The sequence below is a fragment of the Saimiri boliviensis genome, chromosome 8 (assembly GCF_048565385.1).
Source record: "Saimiri boliviensis isolate mSaiBol1 chromosome 8, mSaiBol1.pri, whole genome shotgun sequence".
Lineage (NCBI taxonomy): Eukaryota > Metazoa > Chordata > Mammalia > Primates > Cebidae > Saimiri > Saimiri boliviensis.
Genome location: NC_133456.1, coordinates 28,569,051 through 28,588,518, shown reverse-complemented (window position 1 = coordinate 28,588,518; position 19,468 = coordinate 28,569,051). Strand labels below are relative to the sequence as shown.

The 19,468-nt window shown below is 49.7% G+C and overlaps 1 protein-coding gene across 4 annotated transcripts in view; it reads right to left on the bottom strand.

Annotated features, from left to right (window-relative positions):
* The window catches only part of ADCY5 (adenylate cyclase 5), a 160,561-nt gene that overhangs the window by 77,486 nt on the left and 63,607 nt on the right, over positions 1–19,468 (bottom strand). The window contains exon 1 of one of the 4 annotated variants that reach the window (XM_010352428.3): positions 8,803–17,851. The exons of the other annotated variants lie outside the window; for them this stretch is intronic. Coding sequence (XP_010350730.1) covers positions 8,803–8,889 — 87 coding nt within the window. The 5' untranslated portion in view covers positions 8,890–17,851. Of the gene's footprint in view, positions 1–8,802; positions 17,852–19,468 lie in introns of those variants that run through there. 4 annotated transcript variants of the gene reach the window in all.

The window sequence follows — 19,468 nt, the reverse complement described above, 5'->3', positions numbered from 1 at the left end:
ATGAAGAGCTTTCCAAATATTCATAACCTTTGACCCAGTCAGTCAGTCCCCTCCCAGGAATCTATGCTTCAGAAAACTCAGTAGTTTGAACAGGGCTTTATGTCCAAGGATACTTATAAAATTTAATAATGAGCAACAGCTAAATGTTGAAAAACTGGAGAGCAGTTAAATAAATTATAGTGCTCTCACCAGGTGCAGTGGCTCATGCCTGTAATATCATTACTTTGGGAGACCAAGGAAGGAGGATCACTTAAGGCCAGGAATTTGAGACCAGCCTGGACAACACACTGTGATCCCATCTCTACAAAGAAATAAAAAATTAGCTGGGCATGGTGGCATGCACCTGTAGTCCCAGCTACTTAGGAGGCTGAGGTGGGAAGATCACCTGAGCCTAGGAAGTCAAGGCTGCATGAGCCACGATTGTGCCACTGAACTCCAGCCCAGGTGACAGAGCAAGACTTGGCCTCAAGATGAAATAAAATAAAAACATGGTGCTCAACACCCTGTAATGTCTTAAAGCCTTTAAAATGTCTCATTTAAATAACATTCAGCATTGTGAGAAAATTTCCAAAATACAATGTCAAGTGGGGGAAAAAGATAATATGAAATTGTGTATACCTTATGACCCCAATTTTTCACATGTATACATCTGAAAATGTTAACAATGATGGAATATCTCTAGCTGGTGGGATAAGTATATTTTAGCTTTTTTTCTTTATACCAATGAATACTCTCCAGCATTTCTATTGTATATATTACTCTAAAAAGAAACACTCATAAACTTATATAAAGAAAGAAAAAAGTCCATGCTTGTACTGTTGGCATGGCAGGCTAAAGAATCTTCTCTTCTGATAGAAGAGATAAAATGAGAATGCAAATGCCTGTAAAACCAGAGAGAAGAAGTCAAATGGGAAAAGAGATTCAAAATAGAAAAAGGAATTATGTCTGGGCAGTGAGGACTAGGACCACTTCCTGGAGAAGTGTCTACAGCTGGGTAGGAACCTAGCCACCGGGCATCCCAGTGGAAGGGCATAAAGGTGATGGAAACAGCATCAATGTGGATGGGGAAGAGGAAGAGTAGTCCAGGGCTGTACTGGGAACACCAGGTAGTCACTGCTCACCAGAAGCAAAGAGAGGACTGGCCAGAGATGAGACAAGGGGGTTCATGGCCAGATCATGAAGGAATTTTTTTCTATGTCAAAGTAAGGAGACAGCATGTGATCTAGGAGGCATTAAAAACTCTTGATGGCTGCATTTCAAAAAATAAACAGTATATTCATTGCCCAAATTATAATGTGCATCCATTATGAAACACATCAAAATCATAGAAAAGGAAAAAAAAATCAATTACTGCCCAAAGACAACCAGTGTTAACATTTCCATTTATTCTTTTTCCTTTCTTTTTAAAAAAATCTGTTTATGGCTTTTTGTTTCTGCTTTCATAAAACTGTGACTTTACTGTTTACATAATTTGATATCCTGTGTTTTTCACTTAATTTTATTTATTTATTTTGAGACAGAGTCTCACTCTTGTCATCCAGGCTGGAGTGCAGTGGTGCGATCTCAGCTCACTGCAATTTCTGCCTCCAGGGTTCAAGCAATTCTCCTGTGTCAGCCTCTCGAGTAGCTGGGATTACAGGCACCCAACATCATGCCCAGCTAATTTTTGTATTTTTAGTAGAGACAGGGTTTCACCATGTTGGCCAGGCTGGTCTCAAACTCCTGACCTCAGGTGATCTGCCCACCTCAACCTCCCAAAGTGCTGGGATTACAGACATGAGCCACGGTGCCCAGTCTTCACTTAATTTTGTAACATAAACATGTTTCCGTGCTATTACAACTTCTAATGCTGCCAGCTTTCAAAAGAGAAATGTGATCAGAGCAGTACTTTGGGTAGATTAAACTGACAGCTGGAAAGGAGGCAGTGAAGAGGAAGATGCTAGAAGTAGACTAAAAGAGGACTGTGGAAACGGATGCGCTGAGAAGGACCAGGGGCCTGGGAGAGGCTGGCACTCTGAGAAGAGAGAGCAGAGTGGCCCCCAAGCAAGGCATCTGCAAGGAGGATTTGAGCCTGGGTGATGTCTCCCTGGGAAGAAGAGAGCTTTGGTTCACAATCCACTTAGGAAAGTCCAGGAGGAGCTGGCTTTGGGGTGAGTAGATTATGAGTCAGAAAGTGTCACACAAGCTAAATCCAAGAGCAGGAAAGTCAACAGAAATCAGGTGTGTGGAAGAAGCTGAAAAGAGATGCATGAGCAGACTGGGTAGAGGAGGAGTTGGGCTACAAGGGGTTAAGTTATAAGGTCATGAGGGGACGGTGAATGAGGGTGACTCTGGATGTTTGGCAGGGAAAGAACAAGTGGGTTACAGCTTGAATGAATACAGCATGGAGGTTAGGAAACTTGATTTATCCAGAGGCAGAGGGAAGGGAGGGGAGGGGCCCAAGAGGCAAATGAGGATAGCACCATATTCCCTGCAAAACTGAGGCGCCCACCAGGGGAACCACTGGCCAAACGTGGCTAGGAACATTCGCAGTGTGGCTGGTCTGAAGTGAGGGCTGTTGCGAGCATAAAATACACTGGAATCTGAAATAATTCTGTATTCATTACGTGATTAAATTATATTCTGGATATATTGGGTAAACAAAATATATTATTTAAATTACTTTTACCCATGGGTTTGTTTTCACTTTTTGGCCCACTGAAATAGCTGGAAGGATATATGTGGCTCTCATATTTCTGTTGCACAGCACTGCTGGTGTACAAAGAGGAGGCAGAATGGGAGGGACCGAGAGGACAGTGGATGAGAGACAGATCCCAGGTGACCTACAGAATATCAGACTGCTAGGCAATTAGTAGCCGCCCCACCCCCCCCCCCCAGGGCCCACAGTGATCTGCCTCCCTGCTGCCCCTGAAGGGATATTTTCCAAAGGCTCAGATTCATCTGCCAAGCTCAGGGCCGATTTCAGATGGCACACCTAGCACAGCCACTCTCTGTGGCTTTCAGGAGCATGAGATGTGGTGGCAGAAAAGGGTAGGGGGTGCTGGAGGTGAGGCCCAAGGGACAAGGAAAGGGGCTCAGGTATGACGACTGAGGTATCCAGGACAGTCTAGACAAGGGTATCAGACTGAAAATTCACTTCTCTTACACACCATGAAACTTGGGACTTGGGGAGAATATATGAATTTAAAACCATGGAGACGAGGACCTCCTCAAAAGCAATGAATGAACGTCTAGAGGCAGCCCGGTGTGGAGAAAGGCCTGGGAACTTAGATGTGAGATCTCAGCAGGGATTTGCAACCGTGAGTGTGTAGCTCTGGGCAAGTCACCTTGCCTCTGGGAACTTCAGCTTCCTCATCCATAAAACTGAGAGGCAGCGGGTGATGGCTAAGGTCTTTGCCACCTGGGACAGCCCATGGAATGGCTACAGCCTGGGCCTCTGGCTGCTCAAGCAGGGACAATTTGTATTCCCCTCTACATGGAGATGCTACTTATAAAAGAAATCCCTGATTTCAAGTATTCTGCCCTCTTCTCCTGCAATACAATGGAATGCTCAGCATGGCAGCATATACGCTACAGCTTTAAGACAGCCTGTCATACCTGGAAGTCATACAAAAGTCTCCCGTCCAACCGTGCTAGATCTATGGGGAATCCCAGAGGAAGCCAGAGTCCTTCAGAATCCATGCCAGGCACTGGCCCCCACCTCATCTCCGGACCAGGCATGGGAATCACACATACAAAGCAGCAGAGAAAGGCAGACATGCTCCCACACAAACCAAGGACATGAGTTGGGGCGGGAGGACAAGGAGAGGCTGGCGTGACAGGAGAAACTTGCACAGGTTTTCCAGGGAAGCTGATGATGCTTTGCCCACCCACAAACTGCTTCTCCTGTAGTTCTCTGACCTCTGGGGTCAGGAGACATTTGCTTTGTGACCTGGCAAGAAGTTTCATGGGCTAGAAGTTTATTTATCTTCCAAGTGCAATAAAGTTTCTCTCTTCTAAAAATCTCATCTTGGAGAACAATTATTCCCACCCTCAGCTTCCTCCTCCCCTCCCGGAAAATCAGACAAACCTCCATTGTTTCCTGTGAGTAGTGGTGACAGCTAAGGGTGGTGCCAGCCGTGTAGGTGGAGGGCGGGGGCTGACAAAAGGCTGGAGTCAGATTCAGGGGTGGGAAGAAGCCCACCTGAACTCAGAGTTCTGGTTCCCACCCTACACAGGTGAAGTGCGGCTTCTCTCATGCTTTCCCCCATCCTCTCCACCACCCACATCTCCTCCCTCCTTCCATTCCTCACCTCTGGGGCTCATTTTAGGTCAGCAGAATCCAGAAGAAGAAAAAACACTAAAGAGAAAGTGAAACTGCCCCCAAGTGCTTACCTAACCTCCAACCTCTAGACGGGGCCATGTCTTCTATGGGGCAGGCCTGAGCCCTATCCAGCACTGCACAGGCTGCCCTGTGGGAATGGAGGGGACCCTGAGCACCTCGGCAGGGATCCAGGGGCCCCAGAGATTGCCTGGGGGAGAGAGACAGGAGAGGAGTGCTATGCTGGGAGTCAGGAGCCTCAGGGGCCAGCCTTGTGACTTGGAGCCAGTCAGGCAATCTACGGGAATCTGAATGCACTCATCTCTATAATGGAGCTAATGACACCTGCTAATAAGACATTAAGGCTAACACCGTACAGCTGTAAACGAACACAGGCTGTAACTAACGATGCTATTAGAGATCTGGAGAGCTGAGAAGTAGATGGGAGGTCAGGCACCATGGCTTACACCTGTAATTCCAGCATTTTGGGAGGCTGAGGTGGGTGGATCACTTGAGGTCAGGAGTTCAAGACCAGCCTGGCCAACTTGGTGACACCGCATCTCTACTAAAAACACAAAAATTAGCTGGGCAGCCAGGTGCTGTGGCTCATGCCTGTAATCCCAGCACTCTGGGAGGCCGAGGCAGGCGGATTACCTGAGGTCAGTTCAAGACCAGCCTGGACAACATGGCAAAACCCCATCTCCACTAAAAATACAAAAAATTAGCTGGGCATGGTGGTGCACACCTATAATCCCAACTACCTGGGAGGCTGAGACAAGAGAATTGCTTGAACCCAGGAGGAGGAGGTTGCAGTGAGCCAAGATCCTTGTACTCCAGGCTGGGCGACAGAGTAAGACTCTGTCAAAAAAAAAAAAAAAAAAAAAAAAAAAAAGCTGGGCATGATGGTACATGCCCATAGTCCCAGCTACTCAATAATCTGAAATGGAAGAATTGTTTGAACCCAGGAGGGGAGGCAGAGATTGCAGTGAGTCCAGATGGTACCACTGCACTCCAGCCTGGGTGACAGAGCAAGACTCTGTCTCAAAAAAAAAAAAGGTAGATAGGAACCAGGCCTCCTCTGCTCACTGTTCTGTCCCTATTATACAGGACAGAGGCTGCTACACAGCAGGCCACAATGAATACTTGTTAAATGAATACACGGATGGAAAGAAAACTGAAGGCTGCGGGGCCCCTTTAAGGCCTTGAATATTCCAACTCAAAAGGGAAGACAGTCCCAAACCCCCAGTTGCCTCTGATGGTGACCATCAAACACCAGGTGGGAGAAGGGGTACAGGGTCTCTGCTATGGTTTGAATGTGCCCCTGAAATTTCATATGTTGGGAACTTAATCCTCAAATTTACAGGTCAATTGGAGAAAACTAAGACAATCCTCACCCACAGGAATGCCCAGGCCCACATCAGAATTAAATGAAAGATGAGTGTGGTACTAACTGCCATGGCCACTAAGCATTTGGAGATGAGACATGAGACAAGTCTGTGTGTCCCTGTGAGTGTCTGGGAACTGGGAGACTTGGCCTGAAGTGCTAGAGAGTCCCTTATTTGCTGGCTGACCTTGAGCATATCACTGGGAAATCCCTAGAGGTTGAATCTATAGGAGAAATGAGCTAATGTGCAAACGAGTCTCGTGGAAAGGCTTGGTGCCCAGCAAGAGGCCTGGATTGCAGCCCTTCTCCTCACAGGCTGGGCCAGCTCAGCAAGCTCCTATGCTCTCTGGGTCCTGTGAGGTTTCCTTCTATGTAAAATGGGAGAATGTGACCACACGGCTCTCAGCTGCTTCCCAAGGGCACTGACATCCTGAGGACTCTGGGGAGTCATCTCTGTGATGTGATTAAGCCTCTCAGAGAGAAACCAGGAGATTCTGCCCTGGTCTCCACTCTCTCTTGGCTGTGGGGGTAGGAAGTAGGACCAGAATTGGCACCACAGCCACAGGGAGCATTGACTGCCTTAATTCTTGGGGCATGAGACGCAACAGTGTTGAATCTTCTCTCCCAGGGCCAATGGAGGCATGACCTAATGCCAAAGGGTGAGCCATGAAACTCAACCATTATGATGGAAGACTATAAAAACAGCCAGTGGGAGGAGTGGCAAATGTTCACTTGCAGACTCACCTGCCCTGCACACTCCCTGGCCCCTAGAAACATATTCTCAGCTTGATAATCTATAGTCCAACTGATGGACTATGGATTATCACATCACCACCCTCCTTTAAAATAATTAAGATTAACCGTTTAATTTAAAAATGATTTCTAAAAGGCTGTGGCAGGCACTGTAAGTTAAGTTATCCAACTAAATTCCTTGTCCTGCTCTTCCCAAGCAATACAGTCACTGAGCACATGGCTGCCCAGCCACAGACAGCATTTCTCAGCCCCTGTTGCAGCAAGGTGTGGTCATGTGACTATGCCAGTGTGGTATGAATGGAAGTGCCACGTGCAGCTCCCATGTCACCTCCCATTTCATTATCAAACACTTTCCTCTCGGCTACAACACAGATAGGCTCCAAACCCAGCTTTGACCATATGAATGAGGACAATGTCCTTGGGGTTGGCGGAGCAACCCTGTGGAACTGAATCATCCTCGCAAACTGGACCCCATCACGTTGAGACTATGACACAAGTGAAATACATTCCCATATTCTTAAAGCCACTGCATTTTGGTGTCTCTTTGTTATCGCAGCTTAGCCTTGACCCTATTACACCTGCAAACAGCAGAAGTTTCTAGGTCTGAGTATCCAGGTGGCAAGCCCCTATCCTATCCCTCCCTCCACTTTGCCCTCTCCCTCCCTTCCTCCCCCTCCTCCTCCTTCTCCTTCCTTCCTACCATGTGCTCCAGGGCAGAAGGTAGAAATCGCAACACACAGGGCACATACACAAAGCCAAGGGAAGGCGGGATGGGGCTGGAGATGTGAAAACACCAAGGACACTCCTAGAATGGTTGAAGGCTTCTGGGCAGTGCTCCTGACAAGACCTGGGACCGAGCCCAGAAACCAGAGCAGAGACAAAGCAGACAGAGGGGCTGATTCTCAATACGGAGGGAAGCACGGTGGCTGGACTCCACGTGGTGAGAAACAGGGGCCCAGAGGAAAGAAGGAGTGGGCTCTGTGGTATCTCAAGGAGACGAGGCATGCTGTGGGGAAAACGTGGGATCTGGTTGGGGCCCGGTATCAAAGATCCAAGTTCACGTCCTTTTTCCCATGTGTGGTGGTGACTGAATAACTTAACCTTAGCAAACCTCAGAATCTTCTGCTACAAAATAGGGATGATACTATCTACTTCTCAAGGACTGTGTAAAGATTAAGGTGATGGACTAAATAAAGCGATAATATAAAATGTCAGGAAAGCAATTCTTCTTCCACTGCCTATCTAGGTTTAGTAAAAGCAAGAACCTGAGAGTTCCAACCAATCGATTGCAGTCTCCTGAGGAGAGTGGAGAAGATAAGAACATCGGGTAATTTGTCAAATGTCTTGAAGCACCAGGCACAGGCCTGGGTGCTTTACCAGAGTACTGCCTCCCAGGGGAAGGGGCATGTGGCCAGACCCAAGTCAGGTTCTGGTCCTGAGCCTTGGGGCATTGCACATGGCAGTCGATATCTCTCAGCCAGGCCTGGAGGACAGGGCAAGAGCTGGGAGTGAGGCTGCCACTTCTGCACCCAGTGTGGGCAGTGCCCCAGGGCTCTCCCCATCTGCAGTGAAGGCCAGACCAGGTCTGGGTAGCACAGGACTGGAGGTTCAGTTTCCTGCCTGAGTGTCCCCCACCCCTGCCCCTGCATATCCATACAGTGAAGGGAAGGAAAGCAAAAGGTGCCCTAGGGCCTCCCCTCAGGGACAGCTGGGCAAGCTATCAGCCCATGCATGGCACCCACATCCTGAGGACACCCAGGCAAGGAGAGAGGGGAGGGTCCCTTTTCCTCCCCATTTGGAGGAAGCAGCACCCATTCCCAGAGCTTAGAGATGGAAGAGAAAAAGCCCCAAGTCCTCAGAAAGGCAGACTTGAGTAGAATTTAAGCCCATGACACCAGATGCTATTCCCGGCCACATGCCTAAGGTGACAGAGCTAGAGTACCTCAAGAGTACACATGCCTGCCTCCCACCCCCAAAACCACCCAATGCCTGTGCCCCACACCAGCAACAAGGGCAGGTAAGCCCATCTGGGCAAGAGGCTGGTAGCAGGATCATTCCTGAAAGTCAGCTGTCGGTCAAAGTCTGCCCCAAGGGAGCTGCTGTGAGAAGAAACCCTGGTTGTGTCCTTTGTACTCCACTATCCTAAGCAAATGACCGCTTCGTTAAAAAATCAGCATTGGCAAGTCTGAATGTGTGTCAACTAGTTTTTAAAATTTTTTAAGGAGGGCCACAGCTACAGAAGAAAGCAGAGGCTACAAAGGCACCTTTGAACCCAGACAACCTGAACTCTGACAAGCAGAGGCGGGCAGTGCAATACTCAACCACCTGCTCTGTTCTGTCCTGCTGGGTTAAGATTCTTACTCACTCTAGGAATTATCCACAGCAAACCCTTCCTCCAAAGCCAGCTAGGCTGGGGCCAAGTCTCCTGGAGCCGCCAGCACCTCCACAGCATCGAGCACGCAGCAGGTATTCAGCGAGTCTTCAAGTAGGAACAGGGGCACACAAATCAAGTAATGACTGCCGTGCCCCAGTCACAACCATTTCCAGGCAGCTGGTATGTACATGAGGCATACAGACTGATCTGACTTGAGCATGAGCCAAAAATAATTAAGGGAGGAAGTCTGCTATAAATCATCTAGCACATTTAGAAGTCCTCTGTCGTTGGGCATTATCCATGCCATTGGATTTCCTGCTTAATGCAGCAAACTGGTTTGACAGCAGAGGGATGGAGAACTCTTCTTGGAGCCTCTGAATCTCAGCTGGGCTGCCCCAAGAGCCAAAACAGAACTGGAAGGATCAAAGCCAGGGAAGGGACAGATTCTCACACCCCCACCCACAGGGTCTCACAGAAATGACTCCTTGTCTTGAAGGGCGCTGGGGAGTTAGGGCAGAGGTCCTTGACAAAGGAACGGGTCAGGTCCCTGTTGTGAGCACCCCAAGAGCTAGCACAAGTCACTTAAGCTAAATTGCTCTTGTCAAAACAAGCCCTCTGCCAGCACTCACGAGGCTGGGCCCGGCTTTCATCACCGACACTTGCTGAGCTGTGGAATTTAGCCAACCGGCCAGAAGGCCCCCAGGTAACAGAGGGTCAGGACTGGTGAAGCATAGGCTCTGGGCTGGAGCTCCGCTCCCATTTCTACCACAGGGTGATTTGGCAACCTTGGGAAACATCTCTTTACCTTTTGGTTCCTATAAAATCAGGATAGGGCTTCTACATATTTGACGGAGAAGTTTCTAGTGATCATATGATCAACTCCCAGATCTCCACATTAAGGGAGGCATCAGTACATGGATAGTACCATGAGACATGCTAGAGGTGTTCAAGATGTGGCCCCTGCTTTCAAAGCACTCCTGGTTAAGGTAGAAAACACAGGAGAAACCACACAAGTGAATGCTGAAGAATGACATGGCTAGGTTCAGACTGCAAATGCCTCTGTTGGCCACAGAGGTCAAGACAGGCATCAGGGAGGGGGTGAAGTTTGGGGTGGGAGCTGAAAAGGGTTGGGGTGCAGAGCGGAAACTTTTGAGTGAAAGCAACAGTCTTCAAAAAATCACAGTACAGGTGTGGCAGCGAAGAGGCCACCACAGCAGGATCAGAGAGTGATAGATGATAAAGCTGCATCATCAGTCAAATGGCCCAGATGGTGAACCACTGTCTGCCAGGATGGGAAGCTTGGCTTGGTCCCACAAGCAATAAGGAGCCACTATAAGCTGGTGACGGGGGTTGTTTCATGATATTTAATAACAGCTACCGTCTACTGGATGCTTACACTGTGCAGGTATAAACTCATCTAGTCCTTGGGACAATACTATGAGCTGGGTGTAATTAGAATTCTCATTTTACAAAGAAAGTGAGGCACAGTGAATTAAGCAACTCACTCCAGGCCTCACAGCTAGGAAGCAGTGGCACCGGAACCTGAACCAGGGCCAAATGACTCCGAAACCCATGGTCTTAGCCACTGTGCTACACTGGCTCCACCCCAGAAGGAAGAACCATTTGTCTGTAGTAGCAAAGAGGGATGGAGATGGCAAGAGCGGGGCAGCGGCAATCATCTGGAGGCTGGGTCTGCAGACCAGGAACGCAGCTGCACTCAGGAGACAGGGCTGGAAAGGAGGGATGAATCCAAGAGATTCTAAGAGGGAAGTATTGGCAAGATTTGGGACTGACCCACCCAAGCCTGGGGAAACTGAGCCCTTGACAGAGATGGAAAGTTGAGAAGGGCACCAATTATGGGGCAGATGATGAGCTCACACCGAAGCGTTGAGAAGTGCAATGGGCACTCATATCTCTCCTTGAGAAGTTGTTCTTCTCCCCTCTAACTTAGACTTCACCTGCAGCCCAGGTATTCATAAATTACCCTTCAGAGGAACGAAGCCTCTCACCATCTGTCAGCCCCTTCGCAGGCCCCATCTACTGCAGACACCTCCACCCCTGCCCCAGCTCCTTTTCAAGGGCAGCACATCTGTTCCAAGGAGAAAGGGATGGGACCTGGTTAATGTCTGCTCACTGCTGAGGAGTTTGACGTGCAGGACTCATTTATCTTCCAGTCTGTGTGTGTGAAAGTATGCATGAACGTGTCAAGAACCTGCAGATATAAACAGCTCTGCCTCGGAGAAGGAAGCGTACGCTAATTTTTCCTCAGTGGACGACAAACAGAGAGAAACCAGATGCTATTTTCCCAGGTCCTGTTGCCAGTAAATCTCAGCCAAGAGGGTGCTGGCAGAGCGTCCTTCCTGAAGACTCTCTGGGACCCAGTGGTCCTCAAGGCATCACCCCCACAGTTCAGTCCACCCTGTTTTGGGGCTCAGCCACCAGTCTGGAAAGGCTCCCCGCCCCCATTCCCAGTTCCCAGAGCAATCTGGAGAATGAGGGATATTTACAATCCAAGGTCAGCCGGCACCATCTTGCTTCTTGGGAAAAAATGTCTCCAGCTAAGAGTCTGCTCCAAGAATGCTAGCGGGGTCAGAGGGACGAGAGGTCTCCAGCAGGCCAGCCACTCTAAGGGCTGATATCATCCTTGTTTCCTGAGGGCCAACTGCGTGCTGGGCACTCTGGCATGCGGGGATACTGGATAGGGCATTTGCATAGCAAGTGGGTAGCTGAAAGGCTAGGCAGAGTGACCATGAGGGCCTCATTTAGCCCTGGGGTGAATGCCTATTCAGCTGTCCATGTCAATGTGTCTGTCCTAGTGATCCTTAGGCACTCACTGTAAAGAAGGCAGTCCACAGTCCCAGATCTGGGACTCCATGCGGACCTTTGCAGCACAGCGGGAATCACTGCAGTGATGGTAATGAGGTGTTTTAACCCAAAAGCTGTGCAGAGCAAGTGTACAGGAACTGGAACTCCTCAGTCTGCTCAGCAGGGCAAAGGCTGCTGTGGGGTACAGGTGAGACTGAGAGTCTGCTGGGAAGTCCTGCCTGTTTCAGCAGGACCATGACTAAGGCAGTGCTCAGTCTGGGGGCTCACAGAATTGAAGAGCAAGGAAATTCCAAGTGTAGCTGAGATGGCCACAGTTAAGCTAAGGGCACGTGGGTGGGTTCTGGGCCTTCCCACATCTGGAAGAGAAATCGAAATTTCTTCCAAGGAGTATATGTTCTTTCTGCCTGAGGCCCAGGGTGGTCTCCCAATCCAGATTGCATATTTTTAAGAAAAGTGTTATTAGAAGACAGCCCCCCGGCACCAAGCAGCCTGAAAGTGCCTCAGCCCAGAAGCTAAGAAAAGTGTCATTAAAGGGAGGGGACACCTATTTCTAGAGGCCCCACCCCACTCAGGGCCTTAGGACACGATCTGCTGAGTGGAAATCACCACCAGCCAGTGGGCCATCCTCCTACTATGTGTGTGCCCAGAAAGGCCCAAAATAAATAACAATGAACCCCTCAACCTTAGCCCAAGTGTCCCCAGAGCAGAGCGGCTGGCGGAGTGGAGAGGATGAACTGGCCAGAAGGAGGATGAGAATGGGAAAGAAAAGTCTGAGCAGGCAGGCGGGGAAACCGGCAGAACCCTCATCAAGACGGGGCAGGAAGAAGACTTTTCACTGAATAGTCCCAAAGCCTAATTTTAGACAATAGTTCCTTTCTCCACTAGCATTCTTCCCAGAACTAGGATTTGTATTCAGTGAACTCCCAACATCCCCTGGGGGAAGCTGCATCCTCTGTTGTTTCAAGCATGCAGTGCTTTTTCTCTGTGCTGAGGCAAACATTGAGGAGATGTGCCCCAGCAAGAAGGAGGAAGGCCTGGCTGCAGCCTTTCTAAAAGTGCACATGTGTTCTCTGCCACACACACGCACCTGTCCACCTCCAGCTGACAAGCAGCAGACAAGAGCTGGAGCTCCACACAGCAGCCACAATGATCTTCTCCAAACACACATTGGATCATGTAAACTGCACTTCCTCTCCCACTTCAAACTTTGATAGAACTTCCAAGTCTCTTGGAATAAAATCTCCTTAATTCAGCTCCCGGCCTTCAGTCATCTGGCTCCTTCTGCTCTCGTGTCATCTCGCACCATTTCTTGCTATCATTATCCCTGGCTCCAGTCCCTGCTCCATCCTAACAGGGCTTCTGCATGTGCTAGCCTCTCTCCCAGCAAAACCTCACCCCGCCCTTCTTTGCCCAGTTACCTCCTACTCTTCCTGTGGACTGCAACCAATATTCAATTCCTCTGAAAACCTTCTCTGACCTCCCAGAAGGGCTCCCCAACAACAGCCATCATAGCCCATGCCTCCCTTCCTCTGAGAGCTAAGGTCAGCCAGCATTCTACCATGACCAGTGTGATTCTCCACCAGTGTGCAACTTCCCTGCTAGACTGTGAGCTCCATGAGGGCAAGGCCTGTTCTGTTCACCACCTGGGGAAGTTGCATCCTCTGGTGTTCCAAGCATGGAGGGCTTTTTCTCTGTGTGGAGGCAAACAAGGAGACATAACCCAGCATGAAGAAGGAAGGTGCTTAGCACAATGTCTGGCATGTAGAAAACGCTCAAAAAATATTGCATGAATGAATGGAGAGATGAATGAATGAACAAACAAAACAATCAAACCGGTATGAGCCTTTAGGCACTCTGCAAAGCTTTAAGTAAAAGCACTCAAACAAAGCTTTGGAACAAAGCTAAAAACCAGCTCAGGTATAGCAGTCACCTGCTCTCATTCCCACCCTGAGCCCAGGAACCTTTCCTCTTCACCGTCCTGAGAATCAGCACCCGCATGGTAACTCAACTCTCATCTTCACAGTCTGGCCAAATCCCAGCCCCTGCGAGGGGTGGATGCCCTGCTTTTTCAGGTGAGGAAACGAGTCCAGTATCCAGGATCACACTGTCAGGCATCAGAACAGCAGGGGCTACACCAGGACCTTTGACTAACATGCTGTTCTATTAGTCAGAACAGGCAAGGCCACGTCACAGTAACAAAGAAACCCTGAAATCTTATGGGCTTAACTCCACAAAAGTTTAGTTCTGGCTCATGAATCTGATACAGGCCAAGTGGCTTTACTCTATCTTGTAACTATGCCATCTGGACCCTATGACATTTGAGTCACTTCAGAAGGGAAGAAGAGGAGGCTAGCAGGACTGCATTGGACATTTTTGTGAGCCAGGCCTGGAAGTGGTACATAGCACAGTGCTCATGGCTTTTGCCCACATTCTACTGGCTCAATCTTGGTCAAAGAGCAGCAAATTAACTGCAAGGAAGGCTCAGGAACATGACCTTTCCAGAGAGTGTCCCAAATGAGAGAATGATGTGGAGAACAAATCTTCTCCACCACAGTGTGCTGCTCCTAATTAGGGCTATTTCTCTCCGAGTCCTGAAGTGACTCGAGGCCTCCACAGGCCATGTGGGCCACGTCACCCTGCTGGGAGGTCAAAGCCTCTCACTCCAAAATAACACACTGCCCAGGAGGCCAAGTTGTCCAGAGCAGAGAAGGCTCAAGGGGAAGGCCAGGCTCTCCCACACGTCAGCACGTCATCTTCTGGATGGCTGCAGAGTGGAGGGAGAGGGACAGATGGAGGGAGGCGATGACTGAGCTCCCACCTTAGTGCTCTGACCCTCCTGATCTCACCCCTCGGGCTCCAGATGGCTTGGCTGGTCCCAGCCTACAGGAGGGCAGTTTGATACTATCTTAGGGAAGCCCTACTTCAGTGTAAAATCTCAAGGCTCAAATTCTGGTCATTGGCCAGAGATGGGGAAAGATTGGCAGGGATGGGGAGCCCTGGCATAGGAAATCAACCCTGGGTGCAGGTCCTGGCTGCTGCTTCAAATGGCCAGATGTCATTAATTATGTCTCCTCATGCCTTTGTTTCCCCAAAGGTAAAAGGGAGATGCTCAGCACCAACTTCTCCCCGCACAGGGTTAGTGTACAGATTAAACAAGAGGTGAAAAGTGACATTCCCATGCAAGTGACATCAGTTATTACAGATGGATACTGTCACCTAGAGCTCCAAGAAAGCTGCTTCCCTCAGCGATGCCTGGTCTATGAAAAAGGCCCACTTTTGTCAGCCCTCTGTCCTCCTCTACACTCTCATTCTCAGAGTATCCTACCCTAGTTTCCACACAGGCTGAGATTCTCCAAGCTGGGTGAAGTCCTGGGGACTGGCCAGACCAGCAGATGTGAATGCTCACTTCACTTCCCCACCTACATACAGGCTCCTGCCACCTCCAGTGAGAGATACAGGCCACTTGGAGGGAGACACTTTCCATTCTCACCTGGTCCTTTGCTGGTGAAGTTCCAGGGGTTTGGGGGATGGGGTTGGTTAGGGGGTGGTGCTGGTATAGAGGACCCCAGAGTGGGGTTTGGGGAAGTGGGAGAGCACAGCCTTCCTGGGCCATGACCTCTCATCAGCTCTCCTCGAGGAACATTTCCAAGCAATTCTCCCTGCTTCTTTGAAATCACACCCAGTCTCTCACGCTGGGGGAGGGGAGCCTCATGAGATGAGCAAGGAGCTCATGGGGCAGGAAGTGAGAGGCTTTGGGTCCACAGAGCAGGCGGGTTTGCAAGAACCTTGAGAGAACCAAGAACAGCAATCCAGCAGCTGCCACCGCTGCTGTGAGGAGCAGGGAGCGGTGGGAATGGAGAGGAGGTGTGGAGAAGGGGGTGGGGGAGGCAGGTGATGGAGGCTGTCAGGAGACGCTCTGGGACTGCACAGAGCAGGGGTGGGTGTGTGGGTGAGGGTGGGGAGGCCTCACAGGACTCAGAGATGGGACTTTAGAAGTTGAGAAATCCAACTGATTTCTAAATTGGAGACAGTAAGCCTGGGTCCCATTCCTATCCCTTCTACTTCATACCATGACTTAATCTGTCTGAGCCTCAATTTTGTCATATGTGTCATGGGGATAACAGTGGTGACAACTTTCCCCGCAGAGTGAAGTATTATAGGCAATAATATGTGCAAAGTGCTAGCACATTTTTAAAAAGAGTTGAATACTCTGTTTCAGTTCTTCTATTATTGGAGGGCAGTAGTCTCTTTGCTCCACCCTCTTCTAGTAAATGCCGAGGATTTTCACTTTTCCTTTTTATCAGAGCCAAGAGGTCTCCATCACAGTACACCAGAGTGTCAGGGCAGGAGCTTGGCATCTGCTTCAGCCACAAGACTTCATCTCCATTCTCCTGGGAGTCTTTACCTGTGGCCTGTGCCACACGCTCCGGGGAAGGAAATCATTAGACCTCCTTCTCACAAAAGCCAATCCCAGAAGTCTCTCTCCAAAGACGTGCCTAGGAATCAGCTCAGTGGCAGATGCCAACTCTCCACGTGCACAACATTGACAGTGAGTATCTCCGAATCCCAGCCCTGCTCATTGGTCTGGGAAAAGCTGGATGGTTTAGCCACAGGGTCCCTTCCCACTCAATGCAGAAGAAAGGCCCAGGTGCTGCTGGTGGCAGACAAGGCCCTTCGTGGTCTACCTCTCTCCGTTACCTCGATGACCTCATCTCCTGGGGCCACCTGTTGTCCCTCTGCTCTCCAGGGCCAGCGTCACGCATGTGTGATCTGTGCAGCTGCACAGGGCTGCACCCTGAGTTTAATACTCTTGTTCCTGTTTTGAAATTCTCAGTATTTTGTGCACAAGGGGTCCCATGTTTTCATTTTGCATAGGGTCCCACCAATCATGTTGCCAGTTTAGCACATCCACACGTCTCCCGCTGGCTTCCATCGCTCCTGAGAGCTGCTGCCAGCACTAGATCCAGGCTGCATGTCGCACACCTTTCCTCAGCGTCAGCTCTCACCTGGGCACCTGACTGCTCTCTTGCTTCTACCCTTGGGACTGCACTCTCTTCTCAACAAAGCAACCAGAGGATCCTAAAAAATATGAGTCAGAATCACATCACCTCTCTGCCCAAACCCTGCAATGGCTCGCCTCTCACACAGGCAGAGGAGAGGCCCAGGACCCTGCTGGTGAGAGGCAAGGCCCTTCGTGTTCTACCTCCCCCGCTTACCTCAATGACCTCATCATCCTGGGGGACCCCTGTTGTCCCTCTGCTCCAGCCATACCTGGCCTTCCTGCTCTTCTGAATAGGCTGCAGCACATTCCCACCCCAGGGCCTTTGATCTGGCTGTTCCCTCTGCATGGGACACTCTTCAGCCAAATATCTATCCTCAAGCAAAGGACCAGATCGCCTTTTAATACCAGAAAAGTCCTCTAACATCATCTCATCCATCATAAAGGACAGCACTTAATCCAGCCTTTTAAAAAAGTATGAAATGCTGGTGAGAATGGAGAAATTAGAACATCGAGGCATTGCTGGTGGGAATATAAAATGGCGCAGCCCCTGAGGAAAACAGTACGGCGGTTTCTCAAAAGATTAAAAATAAGATTACCATAGGATTCAGCAATTCCACTTCCAAATTACATACCCAAAATAATGGAGAGCAGAGGCTCAAGCAGAGTTTGTACAGGCATGCTCACAGCAGCTCTATTCATGATAGCCAAAAGATGGAAACTACCAAGGTATCCACATCAGATGAACAGACAGATAAAATACGCTATCTATATGCAATGGAGCATTATTCAGCCTTCAAAAGGAATCAGTTGCTGACACAGGTTACAACATGGATAAGCCTTGAAAACGTTATGCTAAGTGAAATAAGCCAGACACAAAAGGACAAATATTGTGGGAAGTACCTGGACTAGTCAAAATCATAGAGACAGAAAGTGGATTAGAGATGCCCGGGGTGGGGAGGAGGAAGGCATGGAGTTGGTGTTTAACGGAGAGAGTTTTCTGTTTGGAATGATGAGAAAGTTCTGGAAACGGATTCTGGTGGTGGCTGCCCACCATGGTGAATGTTCATAATGTCACTGACTGGTACACTCAAAAATGGTTATAAGTTTTATGCCATGTGTATTTTACCACAATATAAAGAAAAATAAAACAGCATAGGTGGAAGACTCAATTTAACATGAAATCCACTCTGGCCCCTGCATTCCTTCCAGGCCCCTGTCTCCCGCCAGCCACCCTGAGCCTCCTCCACACCCACCCCATGCCCACCCCAGGACCCCAAGCCCTGCTAACAGGTGACCCCTGACCAGCATGCACAGCCGATGGCCAAGTCCCAGCCCTGTCCTAGTGGGGGTGAATGGGTAGACAGGGACACACACCTACACAGGAATGCAGCCCAGGCCATAGGGAGGAGTCGTATTTTGGGAATCTGAGCCCTGCCCCCAAAACTAGAAATTCCAGTGAAGCCAAGTCAGTAGCCATAGCATGTGTCAGGAAGGGAGTGAGGAGGCATCACTCCCTCTGCAGCGGGCCGGCAGCTGCCCCCTTGCCTCCTCAGGAATGTGAAGTACATCCCTGTGGCCTTGCACTTGGGGCAAGCATGAAGGCCCACTCACTCCACTCCTGGCTTCATGTGGCAACTGTCAAGGCTTAGCGGGGAGGGGTAAGATTCTTCTGATCACCTGGGAAAATGTGAAGATGCTCACAGTTCAGCCTCAATGCCGGGCGGAGGTGAGGCAGGGCTGCCCCAGTATTCTAGGCTCCCACCTTACTGGAGATGGACAAGCTCTTTAGGAGAGAAATGCCAGATGGCAAAGTGCCCACCCGCAGGGCTAATTTTAGGCTCAGCTCCGCAGCAGCAACAGCCACAGCCCCCTGCATAACTCAGCTAAGGAGGTTTAAACTACTGGGTGACCCAGAAGGAAAGGAAAATGTACACAAGCCCATATTCACATTCACACATGCAGACAGACAGACACACACACACACACACACACACACACAAATCTTCCTCAAGAGTAGTCTTGTAAATGATCACACACACACACACATACACACCCCCTCTTCACACACACACACGGAAAGGAAAATGTACACAAGCCCATACACACACACACACATACACACACCCTCTTCCTCAAGAGTGGCCTTGTAAGTGATCGTTTCTGCCCAGTAGTGGGGAAGGGAGTCTGTTCATGTTCCCGGGACAGGACTGACTACTCCTTAGTCCCTGCAGCTCTGAACACAGTAAGGAACTCCCAAATGTTATTACCACGTGACCCTTAAGATTCCCGAGTCAGAGGGCCTGAGGTCACTAGGCCCCAGCAAAAGACCCTGAGGGAAATTTAAAAATAAACAGCCTTGAGCTCACAACTACAGATGGGACCCGTTGTCTCTTCTGAGAACAGAACAGGTTGGCTGGACGTAAATATTCTCAAGGAATTGGGTGACACTTGAGGGTGAACCTTCCAATCCAGAGAAAACCAAAAACATGGAGCTACAGAGGCTCCTCTGGCGCAATGACTGAGTTGCCCGGGCCAGGGCGAGTGCAGCCACCCGCAGACAGGAGGTTGGCTCTGTGGCCCCAGAGGCCCTGCTTGTATCTTCGCCACTCCTTGCTGTGCCCGTTGCATACATTACCTCGGGCTCTTGCCCAGGTCCCAAGGGCCAGAACTAGGCCTCAAAACCGGGTCTGCCCACAGACACTGCCCTTCCTCTGACTGCAGCACCAAGCTCCAGGGGACTGCTGGACCATCTGAAATTCACTATACCCACAAATTATTCCTGTGTTGCCCCGTCCCCAGTAAAGCCATGGGAACTAGCCTCAAGCTCCA